We start from the raw sequence: 23,199 nt of genomic DNA on the forward strand, positions 1-23,199 counted from the left end.
ACAATATTGTTGATTAGAAAATATATGTATAAAAATAAAAATTCTGAAAACTAGGAACTAGAAAAAATGTTAAAACATTAGAAAAACTTCATCAATGAATTTTTAATCTAGTTCTAGCATCAATTTCTGTTGCAAGCCACTAAATTTCTCTTTGCCATCTGTAGATAGCAGTTTTGATTTGGAAAGGGATTGAACTAGACCAGGACTCCTTAAACTTTTTCCATTTATGACCCCTTTTTACTCAAGAAATTTTTCTATAACCCTTGGTATATAGTATATAAAAGAGGTACATAAATCAAACACTCACTGATAATAAATGATAATTTTGTGGCCACTCCATTCAGTAAAAAGACCCCATATGTGGTTGTGAACCACAGCTTAAGAAGCTGGGAACTAGATGACCACTGGATTAGCTATTTGGCACAGTGAATAGAGTACTGAGCCTAAAGTTGAAACAGACCTGAGTTCAAAATTGTATGACCCTAATCAAATCACTTTACCTTTGTCTATCAGTTTCCTCAATAGCAAAATGTAATAATCTTATCAAGGTGGGTTTGTTGTGAGGATCAAATGAAAAAAAATGCAAGCATCATCAAGACAAGGGACTGTGTCTTTTCTAAACTTCCTAACATGTTCCTCTCCATGATTCATAGTCTCTTAAACAGTTAGGTGCTTAATAAATGTTGGATGAATTAACTTGCGTACTATGTACTCAGCCTACCCTATCAAATGAAATGAGTAATAAGTTTATGAATTTTGTGCTTCTACTGTCTGTACCAACTCCACCTTTTCCCTTTCTCCACCCCTACTTCTCCGAAGTCTGGCATACATGGAAAAACAAAATGATCTTCAAGACTCTACTAAAGAGCATAAATTTACAGTAAAGGCCAGAACAGCAATTTGTTCTTCATTCTAAAACTGAAGCATCCTTTTGTAAAATAATCTATACACTAGAGGAAAAAAGAACTATTTAAATTGTATTTGACTTTAAGTAACACTTTTATAACAGTCTGTAAATATAGGCATCAGACTCATGTTTCACATCTTGTATGTGCTTGCTACAATTTGACATTTTTTCCAACCCATTTGGACACTATTTTATTCCCACTTAAGTAGTCTCCTTGGATTGGCTGCTCACAGTTTAATTCTCCCTGATTCATCTCCCCAATGGTCTGAAAAGCTGAGGGAGTAAAGTTCTGGAGAGACAGTGATGCAATAATACACATCTGTTTTAGGCAACCAACCAAGAGACCAAGCAAGCAAGAGACCACCCTTCCCTACCTCAGCAACACCTCCTTGGCTCCTGGATAGGAGTATCACAAACCTGGCTAATGGCTTTGATCTGTTCTCAGTTTTTAAATGCTCCCGGTTGCCTAGTGGGGAGCTAAGTGACTTTGCTTCAATAGACATTATGTCACCCTTTAGCCCTTATGTAAACAGAATGTCTAACACCTTCATAACTGAAGCCAAGCAAGTCTAAAGCAGAAACTGACAAGATAAGTGCTTTTTGCATCTACACCTGCAGGAAAAGTCATATTTACTAACATGTACACTTTCTATAATGTATAAAGCTGGAAGCAAAATTTTTAGACATAGTAGAAGTATGACATGGTTCTGATTAATGATAACTGATCTTAATAGCATGTAAAAATGGAGAAATACTATTTCTTCATGCTCAGGACTTTTTGCCACTCCAGAAAGCCACAGCATGTGGCTCTAATGTAAGCTCTGAAAGGATAAACCTGCTTGTCACTCATATGCTCTAACAAGGTTATTCACATTAAATGATTCTAGGGAAGATAATGCTAAAGATAGAGAACTTCTATTTAAAAAGAAAATTATATCTCCCCTCTAATTGCCATTTTGTTTGTTTTGGCTTTCTTTATTTGTAGGGAAGTGAAGGGAAAGGTCAAGAACTGTTTTTTCATCCATGTCAGGGAACTCCTGATGTGGAAACTATTTTCATCAATGCAAATATACAACTTTCCTCTAATTTATATTCTTAGAAAAGTGCCTGATACTCTGAGAGATTGTGAACTAACCATGGCTGGCTATGTAACCAGGGTGGAACAGTGTGGAACAGAGAGACAAGGACACAGGTCTATAAGACTCACTCCCTAACTACTATACAGTGCAAAAACTCTTTGTGCTGTTTCAATACATAATTTCCCCCCAAATCCAAGAAAATAAAAATAATATGAACAGTTAGAATAGAATAGAGTATAATTCAGGGTATAATTAGAAAATAATAATCAGTTCTTCTTTGAGGTAAAAGTCATAAGAAAGTACTGTACTTCTCTTTCCTTATAAATAACATCAGTAAGGTCTTGTTCCTTGTCTACTTAAGTTTATAAAACACCTGGAGAAAGATGTTCTTATATTTAAATTCATATTCCTTCATTCAATGATTAGAACTTCTGTCATCTAACTCCAGTGTACTTTCTGTAATATTTTGAAGTATCCCCATACTATCTGAAACCAAGCTGTATGCAGTCACTTTCATGAGGATGACATAAATGATGAAATATGTTAAGAAAAGTTTCATAACACCATTTATTTATCTGTTTCCGTGAGAGATTTCATTTATGTAACTGAATAAAAAAGATAACCATCTGGCTAATATCGGATACAGCCTTACTAATTTAGATCAGAGGGAAGGTTATCTAAATTAGCAGGAAAAAGTCAGTTTGAAATTCTCTTAGAATAACAAATAAATGGCTAACTAAATTGTTGCCAAATACATCATTTTGCATTAAAGAATCTTTTTGTATTTGACCCAGTAGTGACAGAATATTGGATTTAGAATAAGGAAGATCTGAATCCAAATCCTACCTCAAATGCTTAATTGCTGTATGATCCTTAATCTCTGTCTACCTCAATTTCCTCAGATGTAAAATAGGGATGATAACCATAGCTATCTCACAGAATTGCTTTGAGGAGCAACAGAGATAGTAAATGTAAAGCATTTCGCAAATCTTACAATGTTATGTAAATACTAGTTATTATTAACAATTACTTTATCATTAGACTAGTGAAATAGATGAAAAACCAGACTTGAAATAAGGAAAGCTTAGGCTCAAATCTCACAGACATTTCTTAGCTTTGTGGCATTGTGCAAATGACTTTGGTTTTAGTTAAATCTATGATCTTAGGATTTAAATATGTGCCTAGTATTAGTTACTTATCCTGTTAAATTGCTTAGTAACTAATTCTTACAGAGATCTCAAAGAGAAATCACTCTAAGCCTTATCTGAAATACACAACTTTTGGTTTATATACTTCCCAATAGATTTTACTCTATCATATGTGCTATCTTTGGCATTCTTTACTTGAAGAGATCTGAAAGAATTCTTAATACTACCTCTAGTGACAGTAAGATCTTTGAATTCTCCTAACTTAAAAGTTAAAGTTTATAAAGTCCATTCTCATAGCAACTGTCTAAGATAAGTAGTCCACATTATCATTATACTTTTTTTAAACAGATATCAAAAAAGGTTGAGTGACTCACCCAACTGCCAAAACTTGAATCCAATATACTCTCCAATATACTATGTTATGTAAATCCATTTGACTTTTTAGTGAAAATATTTTTGTCCCACTCATGCCCCTGCACAAAAATTCTAATAGTTTTATGAAGTCAAGATTCCTACAATTCTTGTCCATTCTTTAGCTTTTCTTTTTATTCTGCTCCCTGAAATCCTGCAGAGCATGGATCAAGTAGAGTACCAACTACAGAGAAATTTAATCACTCATATCTCTGCCTGACTGATTGTCTAGGTACTATGGTGACAGACACCTCAGAGAAAGTATGTAGAGGAAAAAAGATTTTAAAATTCCTATACTTAAAAAAACTCAAGGAAACTTCTGATGAATTTGGTGTCAGCATAGAGAAACACAAAACACAAACATATGCATGTAAATTAAAAATTATATATTTGCATACCAACATGGCATCATTCATAATAGAATTTTTTAAAATTTTAAATCAACAACATTTTACTACTTTCTAAAACTGCGCATTTTTTTATTTAAATATCTTTTATGGTTTCTTCCCAATAAAATGTTGCAGGTACTGTATCACTATTTGCTAATATATGAGTAACCTTTCATTAAAAATGTATATTAGTCAAATTTTTAAACAACAAAAAATACTGCCCAGTTTAAATTCAGAAGTGAAAAAGACTTGTAAATCAGTCATTGGGAATATTCATAAGACATTTATAGAAAGAAAGAAGAGGAAAAACAATTAATTTCAGAGATTAAACTAAAACATTCTCAGGATTTCTTTTCTTCCCTGAATAGGACAGCTCAGTCCATTAAGACCAAGTTAGTTCATGCTTTGCTGATACACAAACCAGCATTTTAAAAAAAAAATTTTCATGTACAGGAAACTAACAAGACTGAAAATACAGGAACAACAATCAACAAAGGCAGATGTTTAAGGCTAGAAGTCACATTCTGAACAAGGTGAAAAGGGTAAATGGAAGCTACAGGAAAGTCATCATAATGAACACAGCAGTTATTAAAGTTCACTTGTTGAGAGAATGGGAGGGGAGTTTCACTAAGCAACTGCTTAGCAAAGCTTAATCTGTGCCACAGCTTTATGCTTCACATAGCTTTTTGATGATGCAAAAAATATTGGAAAAGTAAAATTGGAGTACCAAGACACAGGATATTATAGTCCTCAGACAGCCTGAACCTAACAGAAACCACAGTTAAGAGCTTATTCCTATCAAACAGAGTCAGGAAGGCTCTCCCATTCTAAAAGAAAATAGCATCTTGGGAAGAAATGGATTAAGTGAAGTCGTGAATTCAGTCAGCCATATCTACATTTTCAATAACAGGAACATAGGGACACATAATGAAATTACCTGATGTAATTTAGATATTGGCTCTACTATATTCCAAATCTATTTAATAAAGGATGGTGGAAGGGGAAGAGATACTATATTCACAGGATGGCAGATTAAATATCATTGCAGGCAAAGGATTGCATACAATTCTCTTTATAAGGGAAAAGTTCATTTGGAACAATAGTCCAAAGTACAAAATATAAACATACATACATATATATGGCTCTACTATTTTCTGGATGTCTTTAATAAAATCACATTCTTTTCTGGCCCTCAATTCCTTCACCTAATAAATGAATGATTAGATAGATGACTTTTAAATTTCCTCCAGCTATAAACTTCTGATTCTCCTGACAGAAAGGGGGAAAGGGTAATGAGTGCAAAAAGTCATAGATGGTATTAGATGTGATCACTGTGTCCATTTCGTTTTGTTTAAATTTTTTTCATTATTATAAGGAATGATTCAGTGCTGAGTTGGGGGACTTATAATCAGAAAACAAAAACAAAAAATATAAAAACAAAAGGCATCAATAAAACAACTACAAATAAACATTGTGAAAAGTAACATGTACCTTCAGGAAGGATTAAGACATATTCTTTGCAAAGCTGCATTATTCAACTGGTTTCACAATAATATAATTAGTACCTTATAACCCAAGCACTCTCATAATGTAGCAAAGCCACACTATATTGATGATCAAACCCCAGAAACATAAATGTGTTTTAAAGTGGATGAAGTATGAAGAGAAGCTGGCCTAGGAGTCTTTTTTTTTTAATATAATTTTGTTTTTTGAAAACATACTTCTTATTAAAGAAGGAGGGAAGTGTCATGATTAGACTTTCTGCATTGGGTTTATTTTATTCATTTTGCAAGGCAATTGGGGTTAAGTGGCTTGTCCATAGATAGTATGTATTAAGTGTCTGAGAATAGATTTGAACTCAGGTCCTCTTGAACTCCTGGGTTGGGGCATCTAGATGCCGTGAGGCTGATGCCTAGGTTTTTTAAATCCTCATTTAATCAGAAAATGATTGGTATTTGGTTCAATAAGATGCCAGTAAATAATGAGAAACTTGAAAAAGTGGTCCTAACTTCCATATTCATGATGGAAGCTTCTGGGACATATGCTGAGGTCTATGCAACATCCAGTCTCCCCCTTCTTTTGGCCACCCCACTCCTGTAACACTGGGAAGCATGGACACTATTATCATGGATGAACATGTAAGGGAGCAGTTTTCCTTGTCCTCACACAATTAAGTATATGAGATCATTTGGGGAGTAAGGGATAGAGAAAGTCAATATGGTGTGGAAGATAGAATTGATATTATTGTGATCAAGAGTACATGGTTTTAAGTCTCTGAAAGTCCTAATTTGATTATGTAGCATTAATACTTATTTCCCAAGAACTGTCCCTTGGGTGAAGTATAAAATGTGAGATTTTGTTGTTGTTTAGCTGTTTTAATCGTTCCCGACTTTTTATGAGCTCATTTGGGATTTTCTTAACAAAGATAATGGAATTGTTTGCCATTTCGTTCTCCAGCTCATTTTACAGATGAAGAAACTGAGGCAATCAGAGTTAAGTGACTTGCTGAGGGTCACACAGCTAGGAAGTGTCTAAGGCCATATTTGAACTCAAGAAGATAAATAAGTCTTCCTGACTTCAGGCCTAACACTGTATCATCTAGCTGCCCCATAAGTAATTTTAGGGATTTGAATCAAACCATGTTTTATCTTGATGTCTTATTTTGCTATTATCTGGTATCTTTTGATATCAACAGGTTTCACTTCTTTTTCTAAATTTCACAAAAGCAGCTAGGTGTCACAGAAGATAAATTACTCGACCAGGGTTCAGAAAGACCTGAGTTTAAATTAAATCTGGGATTCACCAGCTATTACTCTAGGCAAATCATTTAACTTCTGTCTTTTTCAGTTTTCTTATCTGTAAAATGAGGAAAATAATCATATCTACCTTCCATGGTCATTGAGGATAAAATGAGATACTTGTAAAGAGTTTTGTAAACCTTAAAGCTCCATATAAATTCTAATTGTTCCATTCTTTTTGTTTTTATTATCACAATCATAATCATTATTTCATTTATGCATTAAAAATATGAAAGTAGATTCTTGGTACCCTACCCATTTTCCACAGATTTCCAAAGAGGGCAGGGATGGGGGAAGATGGCATCATGAAGAGGCATCCTCTTCAAAAATATATCATCCAATGCCTTGAGAGGCTGGAGGGAAGAGGGATACTCCAAGGAAGCATTATGTGTTAGGTAATTTTTTCAGATGAGAACTCTTAATAGTCACTCTTTGTTTCCAGAGTTCAATCCAAAGCCTAGTACATAGATGAATAAATGTTTTTTGACTCACTAGCTGCAGAACTGGGAAAACCATGAGTATCACTCTAGCCACAGTTAACTTCTGACTTGTTCTGTACCCATGTAATCCCCATATTTATTTCTATTACATTATATTTATTATATTTACATTTATATATTTATATTATATTTGGCCCAACTGTCCTATACCCTGAGTTATCTTACTACTTTCCCTGACTAGATGCAGTACTAGATCAATCTTAATCTTTTGTCCTTGAATTTCATTTTAAAAAAAAATTCTGATAACTGCATTGCATTATAATTGGTTTCCTTTATAATGCTGTACATTTTATCTTATGCATATGAAAACAAGATTGTGAAAAGGGGTTTATACTCTCAACAAACTGTCAAAGAGGAGGGGGTGTCCATGATACAAAAAGATTAAGAACCCCTAGACTAGATGGATGCATGAACTTAAAAGTTTGGCATTTCAAAATTCTCTAGGAAGTATTTTTTGATATCAGAAGTGCCTCAAATACTTAACAAATTAAGCTACAGGAAACTCAGTGAGTCTATTTGCCAATTATAGCAAATGCATTTTCTCCTAATATAATGTTTTCTTTGTTCCAGACTCACTGATAAACCCTTTTGACATTCCTTCTGCTCTTTTCCCAGTTTTCCTCCACATCTGAATTATAAATATAGAGTATAGATCTGTGACTCCATTAATATAAAAAACTTTTAAGCACTTTAAAGTGTTTCCTTAAAACATTGAGAGATGATGCTTGTCCAAGGTACTCAGGATGTGCCAGAGATTCTAGAAACTGGAACCAAAGTAGACACTATGCCTAAATCAGTCCACTACCCTGCTTTTTAGGAGAACAGTAAGAAAACAGTAACTAAATGAATGATTTGGAAGCAGCTACATAGCACAGTGGATAGAGCACCAGCTTTGGAGTAAGTAGGATCTAAGTTCAGGTATGTGAACCCAGCCCCATTGCTTTAAAAAATATATTTCAAATAAATAAAGAGGGAGAAAAAAAATTTTTTTCTCTGAAGATGAGAAAAGATGTTTCAAAAGGAATTCATTAATATGAAAGAATTTTTTAAAAGTGAGCACAATACCTGAACAAAAATTTCCCAGTAGAAGTTATATTCAACAAAAACTTATTAAGATCCTGAAATATATCAGGCACTGTGCTAGGCCTTGCAGATAATAAAAACAAAACAGTTCTTGCATCCCAGAGGTTTGTATTCTATTGGAAAAGATGGTCTTTTAAATAACAGGTGATACCAGTCTCAAAACAATGAAACTGTTGTCTGGAAAGGTTATCAAAGCATGGAGACATCAAGTTGGGTTTTATGAAGGAGACATAGTAGCTATTCACATGTGTGGGATATTAGAAAGGAGTGCCTATATTCCTTTCTTTTCCTTCCCCAAAGATAAGGTTTTTCTTATCTTTTGGTGATGACCACAACAGATAGAATTATCTTTTTTTCCCATTCTCAAGTGGTCTCATTGTACAACATTTTTAGAGGAGAGGTTCTTACCCTTTATCTGTGTGTCATGGACTTCTTTAGTAGCCTGGTGAAACCTATTGACCCCTTGGAATAATGTTTTTAAATGAATAGGATTACAAAAAGAAACTAATAGTAAAGTAATGATATAATTTTTTCTCATCCAAGTATGTAGACTTCTTAAAAGATTCCTTGCACTCCATGTTAAGAATATGTTTTAAAAGCTTCTTCTTGTTATCAATCTCTCTTGTCTCCAATCTATCCTTCATATGGTGGCTAAAATTCTATACTCAAAACAGTTCTTCCTCACCTTCCACCTTAAGAGAATTATTTTTCTTCTCTAAGATAAAACACTAATTCCTCTCTTTGGCTCATAAAACTCTTCACAATCTGATTCTAGGCTATGTTTCCTAATCTGAAATACTTTATTTCCCTTCACTTACCTAGTTCCAGGTAATCTGGCCTGTTTAATATTTTGTGTACATGACATCCCACTGCCCATATCTTGCCTTTGTATGGACTGTTTTCCAGGCTTCCATGCCTGGAATGCACTCCCTTTTCACCCCTTAGAATCTCCATCTTTCTTTAAAATTCAACTCAAGTGCCACTTCCTTCAGGAAACCTATCTTCATTCTTTTCTATCCTTGTTAGTGCATTTTACCTGAAATAACTTTGTACATATATCTTATATAAAATTTTATTCTTCCTTCTTTTTCTTTCTTTCTCTCCTCCCTTCTTTCTCTGTTTCTGTGTGTGTGTGTATCTGTCTGTCTATCTGTCTCTCTCTGTCTCTGTCTCTCTGTGTGTCTCACTCTCTGTCTCTCTCTCTCTGTGTCTCTCTCTGTCTCTCTCTCTCTCTCTTACACACACACTCACACACACACACCTTCTCTTTCTCTCAGCAATCAGAATTAAGTAACTTGCCCAGAGTCACACAGTTAGTATATATCAAGTGTCTCAGGCCAGGCTTGAATTCAGTCCTCCAGACTTCAGAGCTAGTGCTCTATCCATTGTGCCATTCAGCTGTCCCTAGATTTAATTTTTAATATACATGTTCTTTCCTCTAAAAAAAAAAATAAGTTTAGGAGCAGCTAGGTGATGTAGTTCAAATCTGGGCTCAGACACTTAACATTTCCTAGCTGTGTGACTCTGGGCAAGTCACTTAACCCCAATTGCCTCAGCAAAAAAAAAAAAAAAAAGAATGTCAATTGCCTGAGGATCACAACTTTCATTTTTATATTTGTATCTCAAGCACCTAGTACAATATTGAACACATAGTCAGCCATAATATGTATTGAATTGAATTTAGAGCAGAGAATTCTTACTTCTTTGAGATTATACCCATCCTGCAAGTGATTAGTCCTTGAGTTTAAGATGACTGTGACTCAGCAAGTCTTAAAGGGATTTTTCCCTATTACATTTTCATTCTTAAAAGGACAACCAAAGGAAACACCTTCTGTGATCTAACAATGCTATCTGCTTGCCCTTTGATCTGAGTTTAAGAACATTTTGTACATCTGCATGTTTTTTTTTTAATGCTACTGATTTTTTGCATTTGGTATTTGGGAGCATAGAAACTATTTAGGAGAACATTTCACCTTCCATTTCAATTCTCATAAGCAAATTCTCCATTTTAGCTATAAGCAACATATAAATTTAATTTTATTCTCTGTGCCTGGACAAAGGCTATGTATACCTCATTTTTGGAATGCACTTCCTCCTCAAGTCTATTTCTTAGAATACTACCTAAGATCCTACAAAACTCAATTCAACTCAAATCAGCTCTTCCTAATCATTTCAACTGCTATTACCTCTGTCTTCTCTCTGATGACTCCATTGCTACATTCCTATCACCTTATATTTACTTTGTTTATCCTTATTTATATGCATGTTGTCTCCCCACATAGCATATAGCATCGTTGGGTGCAAGAACTATTTCATTTTTGTATTTATATGCCTGCTATATGCACCTTGCACATAGTAGATCATAATTAAATGTCTTGTTCATCAACTGATTAGTAATTAAACTTCCCTAAATTGAAGCAATTGATAAGAAAAGATAGGGGTTCTGATAATGTGTTCAAAAGGCAAAGCGTAGACAAAAATGGCTATAAACATGAATAGTGAAAATTCTAATTCAGTTTTCTTCTGCTTTATATTTCCCAAGAGTGATTATGTCCAGAAGATTGCCAGTGTTTATAGTACAATGTTTCTTGTTGCTTTTCCTGAGATAGAAAAGACATTGATTTTATCAATTCTTTGTTAATATCTATCCATATACATTAAAACCTTGTTAATTCAAATTAGAAGTGGAAGGACCAGTTCAAATGAAAGTTGCCTGAACTTTTATTACTTTCATATGCAGCTGAAATCCTACTCTGATGTCATCATAATGAAGTATGGTAGTTTATTCCTGACTGAAAAGGTGTACCAGTAGAATACAAGCTATATTAGGTTCTAACAAATTTGGAAAAGTTTCAAGTATCTTGAAAATTAGGAAAAGCTTCAAGTATCCAATATACTCCAAATCAAACTAATCCAATTCAATCCTCTAAGTACTTATATATAAGGCACTCTATTGAAGACAAAATAAGAAATAGTACCTGATCTTGAGGAGCTTATTATGCTACTGAGACTCAGAACAAACAGTTGTCAAAAGACTAAACTAGTATGATTTGGATAAGCTTATTACCAAGAACTAAATGACAGTGACAATATTTTTTTCCATAACAATTCATTAAATTGTCTGCTAAATGGGGATTGAGGAGGTGGAGAGAGGTTGCCATTTCTATGGGTGAGAAAGTATCAGCACTAATAAAAATGCAGATGTTTAAAAATAAGTTGAGAAAAGCATATATTTTGCTATAAACTAAAAGAAATGTGGGTACTAATAAGTAAAAATATTTCATTATAAATGAAAATCTTAACTGACATATAACAATATACTTTATATATCAATCAACAAAGCATATGCAAGTATTGTGAATGGTCCTGAATTTCTTCATTTATTTTGAAACTTTTACACAGTAAAAATAGCAAATCTCATCTATTTTATTAAAAAAAATTAAATCAATAATATATGAAATAGTAAACATTTTACTATAACTCTAGATGCATTTGCCCTTACTTTGAGAAGGTCAATTAAATGACAGAGGACCAAAAAAAAGCCTATTTTTCCTGTTAAAGAGTGAATCTAGACAATCAAAGACTGGAAGGCAGGTTTTTCAGGCTGCCAAAAAGATTCTTAGCATCAGAAAATAAATGGAAAACAACACTGATTGAATTCATGTTTACCTACAAGCATAGATGCTTATACACCTTATACAAACTATAGTAGTATCAACAGCAGACAACATCAGGAGCTAGGTTGTGATAAGTACTTAAATCATTATAAATGTTCATTCTGTTCATTCATGAAGAATTTGAAACAATCAACATAAATAACAATGAGCTGGCTTTAATGACCGGTAGTTCAGATGTAAGAGAAAGTTTCTCTTGTTGATTCATACTTCCTGATGTTCACTCTAGATGAAAGGCCTCAGCGTTACTTAAATGTATTTCATGAGTAAATCCTCTGTTTTACAAAAGATTCATGTCTATAACTATGTAACCGCTTTCCGTCTACTTCCCTTTCATCAGTGCCAGGCACATAGCTTATACTTATAAATGCTTGTTGATTGACTCTTAATAAAATGTTTAATCCATTGAGTTCTAAATATGTGCCAAAAGCAACATTATAGGATCTGATCTTCCTGTGATTTTGATGAGAAATGAATTAACGACAGCTATCAGCATACTATTGACATAAATTAAGAAATCAAGGTAATATTCCCCAATAAATTATTCTGAAAATACAAGAGATAAAATTCATAATAACAAATGACAACTGGCATGTTTGTAACACTTTAAAGATTTCAAAGCCCTTTAAAAGTTATCTCATTGATCAACCAAATCATTTCTAATGGAGCAGTAATGAACTGAAGCAGCTATGCCCAGAAAAAGAACTCTGGGAGATGACTAAAAACCATTACATTGAATTCCCAATCCCTATATTTATGCCCACCTGCATTTTTGATTTCCTTCACAAGCTAATTGTACAATATTTCAGAGTCTGATTCTTTTTGTACAGCAAAATAACGTTTTGGTCATGTATACTTATTGTGTATCTAATTTATATTTTAATGTACTTAACATCTACTGGTCATCCTGCCATCTAGGGGAGGGGGTGGGGGGGTAAGAGGTGAAAAATTGGAACAAGAGGTTTGGCAATTGTTAATGCTGTAAAGTTACCCATGCATATATCCTGTAAATAAAAGTCTATTAAATAAAAATAAATAAATAAACATAAAAAAAAGTTATCTCATTTGATCTTCACAAATAACTAGGATGTAAGTACTAGTACAGATGAGGAAACTAAGGCTGACTTGCTTAGTTACACAGCTGGTATCTGAAACAGGATTCAACTCCAAGTTTTCCTGATTCCAATTCTAGAACTTTCTTATACAAAGGATTTAGAGTTGGAAGGAACCTCAGAGATCATTTAATCCAATCTTCTCTTTTAAAGATGAGGAAAAGGAAGTTTGAGAAGGTGACATATATAACATGCTGAAGATCACATAGGTACTAAAAGTACCTAAGAGTTAGGATTTAAACTTAATCCCTTAGTCCCTTTGACTTCCAATCCAGCATTCTTCCCACTGACCAACTGTAACCTATGTTCTTTATGTTGATGAGGACCACAGTTAACTATTTTATCTATTGGGATAAAATCTTTTTCAATACTTCATCACTTTTAGCACTTATCAGTTTGAGGACCCCTACCACTATGGCATATCATTTGATGCATGGGGGGGGGGAGGGGAGAGGGGGGAGCTACGTTGTGCTCAGTCTTCTAGAGATGAGGCTTTCCTTGAACTTAATAAGCACACTTTTTAAAAAACAGGTTTCTGCTAGAAGTTTTTCCAGCTTCATAGGATTTGCCAGCCTAGGGCTCTGCAGATATAACAAAGTATAAGTCACCTTTGTGCCACAACTAAGGCTTTATTGGAGGCCCTTATCATCATAGCTAGTTAAGGTTGATTTCTGAAACTTAGTTGAAAACTATAATAATAGTTACAGACTTTATACTTATGTACTTAGATACAAGCAATTCTATTCTAACTCCACATGAGTTGATTTGAAGGATAGCTTGATTTGAAGGGTCCCTGACAGAACTCCCTACCTAAATAGCTCCTTCCTGTGCCTGGCAAACCTTATCATACTACTGATGCTACATCAAAGACTGAAATTCATTGCTCTGAATTTTTAAAAGTCCTCTCTGAAATTTCAAATTTTTTTTTCAAGTTGTAAATCTTAGTAGAAAGAACAACCCCAGTAGTATGGAAAAGGGATGTAGGACAGATCTTTGAAAAAGAAAAGAAAGGAGTTTTCTCTGTGATAGCTTCACACACACACACACACACACACACACACACACACACACAGTTGTTAGACTTCTGTCTTCCCCTATCTGGGCAAATAGTTATTTATATTCAACAGAATATAAAGTTCTTTAAGAGTAGTCTGTTTTTATTGTTTTTTTCTGTAGTCTTTGTATCCCTATCACCTAGCATGAGGCCTTGTCTTCAGTATATCCTAAAAAAAGGGTTTGGGATTGACCAGGAACAAAAAGGCTATAGGAACTCATAAAACAAGATAAAAATAAAGATTTTTTTCCACTTGCCTAAGAGCTAGCCTAGTCTGAATCTATTGCAAATCAATATAATGCATGGAGAGCAATTTTTCTTTAAATAAAGCAATTTCTATATAGTCCTTCGATGATCATTACTGGGACATCTTACTGACCACATATCCTCAGGAGTTCTGGTTTTTATTAGTATCATTTGACAGAGAGGGAATCTCGAACTTCCTCCATTCTAGCTGGGAATGGGATTACCCACAAAAAGCAACTGGACATTCTTCCCAGTGACCTGTGGATTAACTTGTGCTTTTTGGATTTGCCTAGGGTGGAAGGGGGTGTTAAGGGAGAGAAAGCAGGGGAGGCAGGACAAGGAATAGCATTGGCCTGATGCCCCTGGAACCATTGCCTAGTAGCCTGGAATCATGAGAATTTGTTCAGCCTGCTTCATGGAGGTAGTCCAACCCTGGTTTTGGCTGCCATCATTTGTGAAAATTCCTGCCCAATCAAAATCCCTGGATACAAAAATTGCAAGGCAGACCCTGAAGTATTCCACATTGGCAGGATTGGCAGACTCTGAGGTTGCACCTGCTATGAGATTTTGTTTTGCAAGCTATTAAGAAACCATTCCACCTTGCCATTTTTGAGTCTATCCTCTCCTCTCCCCTCAAAAAACAGCAATAGCAGAAGCAGCAACCTGAAGACATGTTTGTGAATCACTTTTCCACTTGTGAAGAACTAGCTGTTTCACTTGGGGAATGCTGCAAGGCAGCAAAGTCCCTAAAGTGACAAGGATTTTTTTTGTTTGTTTGTTTTGGTTTTGGATGGTTTTTCTTCCTGGCTTTTGAGGAAGGTATCTATCCCTCTATTATTTATTCAACCTACCCCACTTTGGAGCCTAGAAGGCATTTTTTAAAAATGTGTGAACACTAGATTCTGGAGTCACTAAAAACAACCATATTTTCTCTTGAAATGTCTTTGTACCAAACCACATTGACAAAATAGCACATTCCACATGGGGAAAGGAGAGGGAAAGACATGAATGAGTCAATGGCATATATTATTAGGAATATTCCATTCAATCGAGGAAAAAACCAATAGCCTCTTCATTTATAGATAAGGAACTTTAAGAGAGAAGTTGAATGACTTATCCCAGTTTGCAGAATAAATTGGTAGAGCTACATTTAAAATCTTATTCTCTTCCTTAAGCAGCCCTGTAAGATTTCTGAGGCCCTCCTCAATCTCTTTTCCACTTTCTTTTTAATCTTTTCAATATTTAGGAGTGAGTTGGATCCACCAAACATTGATTTCAGAATTATGGCTAAAAATATGCAGAATTAAATATGAATGCTACCACATAATTCTCTCAACTCTTACTAATTAGAAGAATACCCATTCAGTACTGCTACCCATGTGTTCTTAACAATTCTAAAAAAGATCCCAATTTATTCTTTTTTTCTTCCTTTTTTAATCCTATCCCCCCCTCCTTTTGTTAAGCTCTTCAAATGTGAAGATTTAACTCTTAAAGAGTTAAGTGCCATTGGTTAGCTTGGAAAGCAACAAAATAATTTGGATGTTAAAGGCTACCTTAATTTTCCTTCTACACGGTTTAATAAACTCCAGATTTTACATTTCTCTATGAGCAAGTTTAATTTCTCCCCAAGAAGAAGTTCAAATGAGAAGGGTACCGAATATGCCCTGAACACCCAGTTCTCAATCACTGAGAGAAGCACCAAGATATTCTCCTGAAAGCAAGGCTAGGCACTTCTAACCACTGAACAATCAATGAAAAAGTTAGGGGGAAGGAGGAAAAAACGATCTCCAGAAGTTAGTCTAACTGTGACTCTTCCCTGCCCCACTACAACCTATAACCAAAAGCATACAACTACAAGACTGCTCCTAGTCCTCCAGGGAGTTTGCACACCCCGGTCAGTCAGGAAAGTACAGGTGGTAGCTTATCCAAAACACCTGACTGAACTAGCTCCCCAGACAGAAGCTCCAAATGTAGTAATAGAGTACCCAGATTTAAAGACTAAATCTGGAAAGATTTTAGAGATGGTCAGTTCAACCCCTCTCATTTTACAAAGGAGAATAGTGGGGCCCCGAGAGAGAAAGTGATTTGTCCAATTCATACAGCTAATTAGTGGCAGAGCTGGGAGCAGAACCAGTGTATCCTGGCTATCAGTCCAGTAGTCTTTTCCTGGAACCAACTCTTCATTATATTGGGTGGCTAGAACGCTTTAGGTGACAGGCTGTCCCTGTCACCTGGGAGCAGGAATGAAAGCTAGTTATTTATGTATGTATTGAATGTAGTTCCTTACCCAGGTTCACAAAGCTCATGACCATGTCGGCATCATTGAGAAAGGCGCTATCTTGCGCGCTGGCTAGCGGGGACGCTCCACCGCTGCCGCCGGGACCCGGAGAGAGAAGACTTTTGCGATGCAGGGCATGCGCCGCCGCGCTCGGAGCCAGGGGCCGGCTGGCCGGCAGCGGCTGCTGGGACCAACCCCTCCGGTCGCCCCCTCCTTGGGGCGGGGGCTGTTGCTTCTCCTCCTCTTCCCTCTCTTCGCCCTCGTCTGACAACAGGGAATTGTACAGATCCAACATGAAAAGGGGAGCCGACTTCAGTCTCTCTGGTGGTGGAGGGGACGGCAGCGCCCCGCGATGCTCGGGGTGCAGAGGTGGCGGTGGCTGGTGTTGTAAGCCATGAAGAGGCCGGGGTCGGTGGGGCAGTCCCAGCACAGACAAAATCTCCTTCTGCATCTCCCGTTTCTCATGTGTCTTGAGCCTCCGGTATAGGAAACCAGAGGAGTGGGAAGAACTGGAGGAGGAGGGCGGCTGCGGTGTCGGCTGCTGCAGTGGTTGGTGCTGCTCCCCCGGGCTATTGCTCTTCCCGCTGCTGTTCCCAAGCAGCGCCCCTCCAGTGGCGGCTGCGGCTGCGGCGGGCAGGAGGGGCAGCACTGGCGGGGGGCAGCAGCAGCCGCACAGGAGCCCCCACCACCAGCATAGCCACTGCACTCTCCTCCCCAGCAGCGGCATCCCCCGCCTGCCCGCCCGGGGCCCCCCTTGCCAGGCTGCTCCCGCTGGGCCCCCGTTGGACTCCCACTTGGGAAATGGAACCGAAGAAGACGAGGACGAGGAGGAGGAGGAGGAAGAAGAGGAAGAGGACGAGGACGAGGAAGAAGTGGAAGAGGAGGAGGAGGGGGGAGCCGCTCGTGACACTTTCTGTGATTATCCCCCCTCCACCCTCCCCCCTGCTACCGGCTCTCTTCCCCTTCCTGGACCTCAGTCTTTATCTCGCATGGTCCTCCTAGGCTCCCCCAGTTGCCCAGGTTGAAGGGGTGGGAGAGAAACGAAGGGGCGAAATGAGTAAGGGTCGAGGGGGAAGATCCAAAAGCAACTTGTGCGGAAATACGAAGAGACTGTTCCAAGTTCCAGGTAAATCGCTTTTAGTCCAATGTTGCTCCCAAGCCCGGCTCCCTCCGGATCTCTACAGGTCACTGTGGTGTCACCGTCTCCCCCCTTGGCAGCCCAGAGCACACACACAAACACATGCACGTGCGTTTGCCCCGTTTGGCCTTCCAGGGTGCGCGCTGGTGAATCTGCCTGTCTGCCTGTCTGTCCTCTCTTAAATGATGGGCGAGATGGACGAAGGGATCAATCTGGAGCAGAGAAGCTGCTCACGAGAGCGGAAAAGCACCCCGCATCCTGAACGTGAGCCCCCACATCAAAAAGAGCAGTGACAGAGGTACTGCTGCGCACTCTGGGTTGAGCTTCGGAACTTGTTTAAAAAGAGAGAGAGAGAGAGACTGGGAGGGGGGAGCCAAGTTCCTCCAGAAGAGCAAACTTTTTTTCTTTCACAAATTCCCTTCCCCTGGCCTTCACACTACCGACGCTCCCCTCTAAGAAATCTCTGCACTCAGTTGATGAAGTCCCCAGTGTAGCCGGCAAGGTTCTTGTTTTCCGTGCTGTTCCCAGATTGCTGAGTTGAAATCCCCGCACGTAAAAAGAGCGGAAGAGAAGGGAGCAGAGGTTTGTGTCGTGGGAAGAAAAGTCATCTATATTTCCCGATCTGCTAGTGCGTCTCTCTCCTCGCCTCTTCGTTCCCCACTACGCGCAGCATTGACTCTCAGATGCGAGCCTCGCTCAGGTACCACACTCCTACCCCTAAATCGCCCCGCCTTCCTTCATGACCGACAAGAAGGAAAACCAATAGAAAGATCCAACCACCCTATATTTAAATAGGCGCTCCCCCTCGCTTTCCCTCCCACAAGAGAGGCGTTGCCTCATTCGCACAACCAGCTCCTAGACTGCAAATTTATTATTCTGAGTATTCTGAGATCCGCAAGGTACAAAGAGGGAGAGGCTTTCTAGAGCGCTTTCTTGTTTGTAGACAATATCTGAATTTCTTCTTCACCCATTATTATTGTCCTGACTCGAAACCTCTTGGTTTAAAGACCAGTTAAAAAGTATGAACTCATGAACTAGACAGAAAAACCCTGTCAGTTCTGTATACAATATTATTCGAGGAAGAGCAGGAGATGGATTTCTTTTTTAGTGCTTTTTCTAGTTTCTCTCTGTCTCTGTCTCTGTCTGTCTGTCTGTCTGTCTCTCTCTGTCTGTCTCTCTCTGTCTCTGTCTCTCTTTCTCTCTGTGTGTGTCTGTCTCTCTGTCTTTCTCTGGGTGTCTCTCCTCTCCTCTTCTTTCCTCTTCTCTCTCTCTCTCTTTCTTTCTCTCTCTCTCTCTCTCTCTCTCTCTCTCTCTCTCTCTCTCTCTCTCTTTGATGTAAACTAGGCGTTTAGCTGACACGTGGCTTTTAAAAGACAGCTGGAAGTGAAGACACACCCTCTAAGGAAGCTGCTTACAGGCTTGTTACAGAAAAGGATAAATGTAAACCAGACTCTGCATTTCCAGGGTTTGGGGCCTATTGTTTTGGTTTTGCTTTCTACTGGTCTGTTTTTTCCCCTGTCAAAGAACTAGGAGGAAAGCTGATCTGTTTCTTTAGATTGTTACCACCCTGGAAGACTCTGGAGTGCTTTTAGACAATTCTTCAGGTTAAGAGTTTTCCACATGCCAACAGTTTACATTAATGTGAAATATCTTGGAATGGGGTAGCTCAATTATCCTCACTATAATTATGAAGGGGAATGTTGTAATTCAACCAAGGCATATCATTCTTTTATATAATTCAGTTCAATTCATCAAACATTAAATTAAATACAGAACACACTGTGAGAGGTGATTGGGATACAAAGATAGAATAACAGACACATAAAAATAACACAAGCTGATAACAAAAATATAAAGATAACACAAAGTCCCTTCTCAAGGAGTTTATAATCTGGTAAATACTAATCTTCAAAATTAGTACATGATTTTCTACAGCAATAATGTGTGATTTCATCAGTGTAGATACTACTTTCTGAATGCCCATCACAATCCTCCTATGAATAGATTAACTTCTAGAGTTGGTATATTAGAAAACACTTATCATCTCAAGACAGATTTTCAGAAAACTAATCTCATGTAATTTAGCTAAACTGATCCTCAAATGAACTATATTTCTTAAAAAGTTTCTGAACTTTGTAAGAAGCATAAGCACTCACAGGAAGTTTTCTATGTCTATCATCTCATTTTATGGATGAGAATATAGATGAAGTTATATGACTTGCCCAGAGTCACGGATAATAAGTATCTGAGGCCAGATTTGAGCTCAAGAAGATGTCTTCCTGACTCAAGACCCAGCGCTCTATCTACAGTAACACCTCAATGCCCCCATCCATGCTGCCACAGTTTTTGAGAACTCAGGTTTTCTGTGCCACAATGAGGTATTAGAATAGAACAAATGTAGAGAATTGAGAATCTATCTTTAAGGCATTATAATCCATTTTTTGGAGTGATGCTTATACCTTTTCTCGCAGGGGAAATCCTTGTCTCAAAAAAGTCACAAGTTCTGTATATATCCAACTAGGTTTCTATTTCATCTTAAGACCCCTAAAACCAATCATTGTAAGAATTTAATTATGAGAGGGAGTGTGGTCCAGAGATATGAAACTTGAATCTGAATTCATGATGATATGACTCAGGGTAAGTCACTTATTTACAATTTCCTTATCTGTAAAATGGGAGTAATAGTATTTATATTATGCACATCACATATATCTTATAAATAAAATGCTTTGCAAGTTTTATAGTGCTATATTACCATACCTAGAATCTTACTTTCTAAAATATGATAGAATAAATAAAATAATAAAAATAAAATGCTTTACCATTTATATCTGGGGTAAAATTACATTGCTAAATGAAATAAAACGAGTAAGTGAAACTGATTCAAAACCTACCTGAATACACCCCACTTATAGGCATATTTTTTATATCCAAACTGTCATATTGCAATGACATGGAGGAACCTATTTGTTATAACTCTGTTCTTCTTCATCAGTGGCTTCTCCACCATATCATGATTTTTTTCTCCAAACAAAATCTTGCTAAGTTTCTTGACTAGTCACAAAATGCTTTGAGTGGCAAGTCATAAATAGTTCATTATTCTAGACACTAGGACCTCTTAACTGAAATGTTTTCTCTAGTGGAAGGTCAAGCTAAATCCCAGGTCAGACTCTATACTTAGGAAATCAGAATAGATATTATGATAATCTTTAACTCTTTTGAATATACTATAGCCAAAGCAATCAACCATAGTAGAGAGTGGTATCTCCTCAAGTGATAGTTAATAAAAGGTAGAATCATTTCTAATTGCTTAAAAGAAAACCCAATTCTCTTCACTATAGACTTCATCCCCACAGTAAATCAAGAAGACCCTCAGCAGATGTTTCAATAAATATGGAATAATGACCAAAAATAATAATAAAATTAGGATCACTCTCTATCTGAAAATTAAGCCCTCCCACAAACTTTCCAGTTATAGAGTACTTTTCACTTTAGGCCCCACACTTTTTTGTGAGTATGTGTGAAGTTCCATCACCTGGAATATTATTGTACTATAAGAAATGATGGGGGCAGATAGGTGGCACAATGGATAGAGCACCAACCCTGAAGTCAGGAGGACCTGAGTTCAAATCTAGCCTCAGACACTTCACACTGCCTAGCTGTGTGACCCTGGGCAAGTCACTTAACCCTAAGGAAAGAAGGAAGGAAGGAAGGAAGGAAGGAAGGAAGGAAGGAAGGAAGGAAGGAAGGAAGGAAGGAAGGAAGGAAGAAATTATGAAGGAGATGATTTCAGAAATCCCTAGGAAGACTTATATGAACTGATGGTAAGAGAGTAGAACCAGAAGAACAATTTACATAATGAGAACAATATTGTAAAGACTATCAACCATGAAAAACTTATTAACTATGACCAATATTATATACTAAAATTCCAAAGGACTTGTAATATAAACTGTTACCCACCTCCAAATAAATTCCTGACAGATAAGAGTACAAACTGAAACTTTTTTCTCTTTATTTTTCTTGCTTTTTTTATGGCCTTTGTGAAATTACACCCTTGCTTAACTTCATATGGATAATAGGTGTCATATATCTTGCTTTCTCAATGTATGGGGCAGAGTATATAAAGAAGGAGAGAATTTGGAACTGAAAAAAAGTAAATTTTAAAAAGCAATTTCCATCACCAATTTCTTCTCTAAAACTGCTAAGGACATATAGCTCTAATGGTATTGCAATATGAAGCAATCCTCTAAGTCCCCTCTTATTCCTAGATGAATCTGAAGTCAAAGGACCCAGGTTTAAATCTCAGCACCTCTATTCAGTCCCTTGCATAACCTTGACAAGTCACTTAATCTCTCTGGGCCTCAGTTTCCATTTGTTTAAAATAAGGGAATTGTATCGGATGCTGCTTAGATCCTGTGAATCTAAGATCATTAATAACAACAAATATTCTGTTTCTCTTCAAAATATTTCCCATTTTCTCCAAAAAGGAAACATTCTCCCTGGGAAACTTTCTTTCTTTTTTTTTTTTTTTTAATTTAATAGCCTTTTATTTACAGGATATCTACATGGGTAACTTTACAGGATTAACAATTGCCAAACCTCTTGTTCCAATTTTTCACCTCTTTCCCCCCCCACCCCCTCCCCTAGATGGCAGGATGACCAGTAGATGTTAAATATATTAAAATATAACTTAGATACACAATAAGTATACATGACCAAAACATTATTTTGCTGTACAAAAAGAATCAGACTCTGAATTATTGTACAATTAGCTTGTGAAGGAAATCAAAAATGCATGTGTGCATAAATATAGGGATTGGGAATTCAATGTAATGGTTTTTAGTCATCTCCCAGAGTTCTTTTTCTGGGCATAGCTAGTTCAGTTCATTACTGCTCCATTAGAAATGATTTGGATGATCTCGTTGCTGAGGATGGCCTGATCCATCAGAACTGGTCATCATCTAGTATTGTTGTTGAAGTATATAATGATCTCCTGGTCCTGCTCATTTCACTCAGCATCAGTTCGTGTAAGTCTCTCCAGGCCTTTCTGAAATCATCCTGTTGGTCATTTCTTACAGAACAGTAATATTCCATAATGGAAACTTTCTTGAACATACTATTATCCAGGGCTGTAATGCCCATCCTCAAATCTTGTTTTGGGTGCCACCTATTTCTATGAAGCCTTTCCCCCAACTGCTAATGTCACTCAATGATGCATACAATTCATAAATCTTGATAGATGTACTTATCATTGTTCCCAATGCTTCTTGAAGCCACAAACCATAGTTTCCTGTTTCTGTGTCCCCAATATATAGTATTACCTACCATGTAAGTATGTAATGAACACTTGATGACTGAATAAAGCAAGAAAAGAAAATT

General features: G+C 37.0%; 1 protein-coding gene across 1 annotated transcript in view; it reads right to left on the bottom strand.

Moving 5' to 3' along the window:
- Window positions 1–18,515, bottom strand: part of BMP6 (bone morphogenetic protein 6) — a 205,985-nt gene extending 187,470 nt beyond the window's left edge. Inside the window, exon 1 of the mRNA XM_031946878.1 lies at window positions 16,689–18,515. Coding sequence (XP_031802738.1) covers window positions 16,689–17,406 — 718 coding nt within the window. The 5' untranslated portion in view covers window positions 17,407–18,515. The remainder of the gene's footprint in view (window positions 1–16,688) is intronic.
- Between the last annotated feature and the right edge of the window lie 4,684 nt (window positions 18,516–23,199).

Source organism: Sarcophilus harrisii, chromosome 1 (genome assembly GCF_902635505.1).
Source record: "Sarcophilus harrisii chromosome 1, mSarHar1.11, whole genome shotgun sequence".
Classification (NCBI taxonomy): Eukaryota; Metazoa; Chordata; class Mammalia; order Dasyuromorphia; family Dasyuridae; genus Sarcophilus; species Sarcophilus harrisii.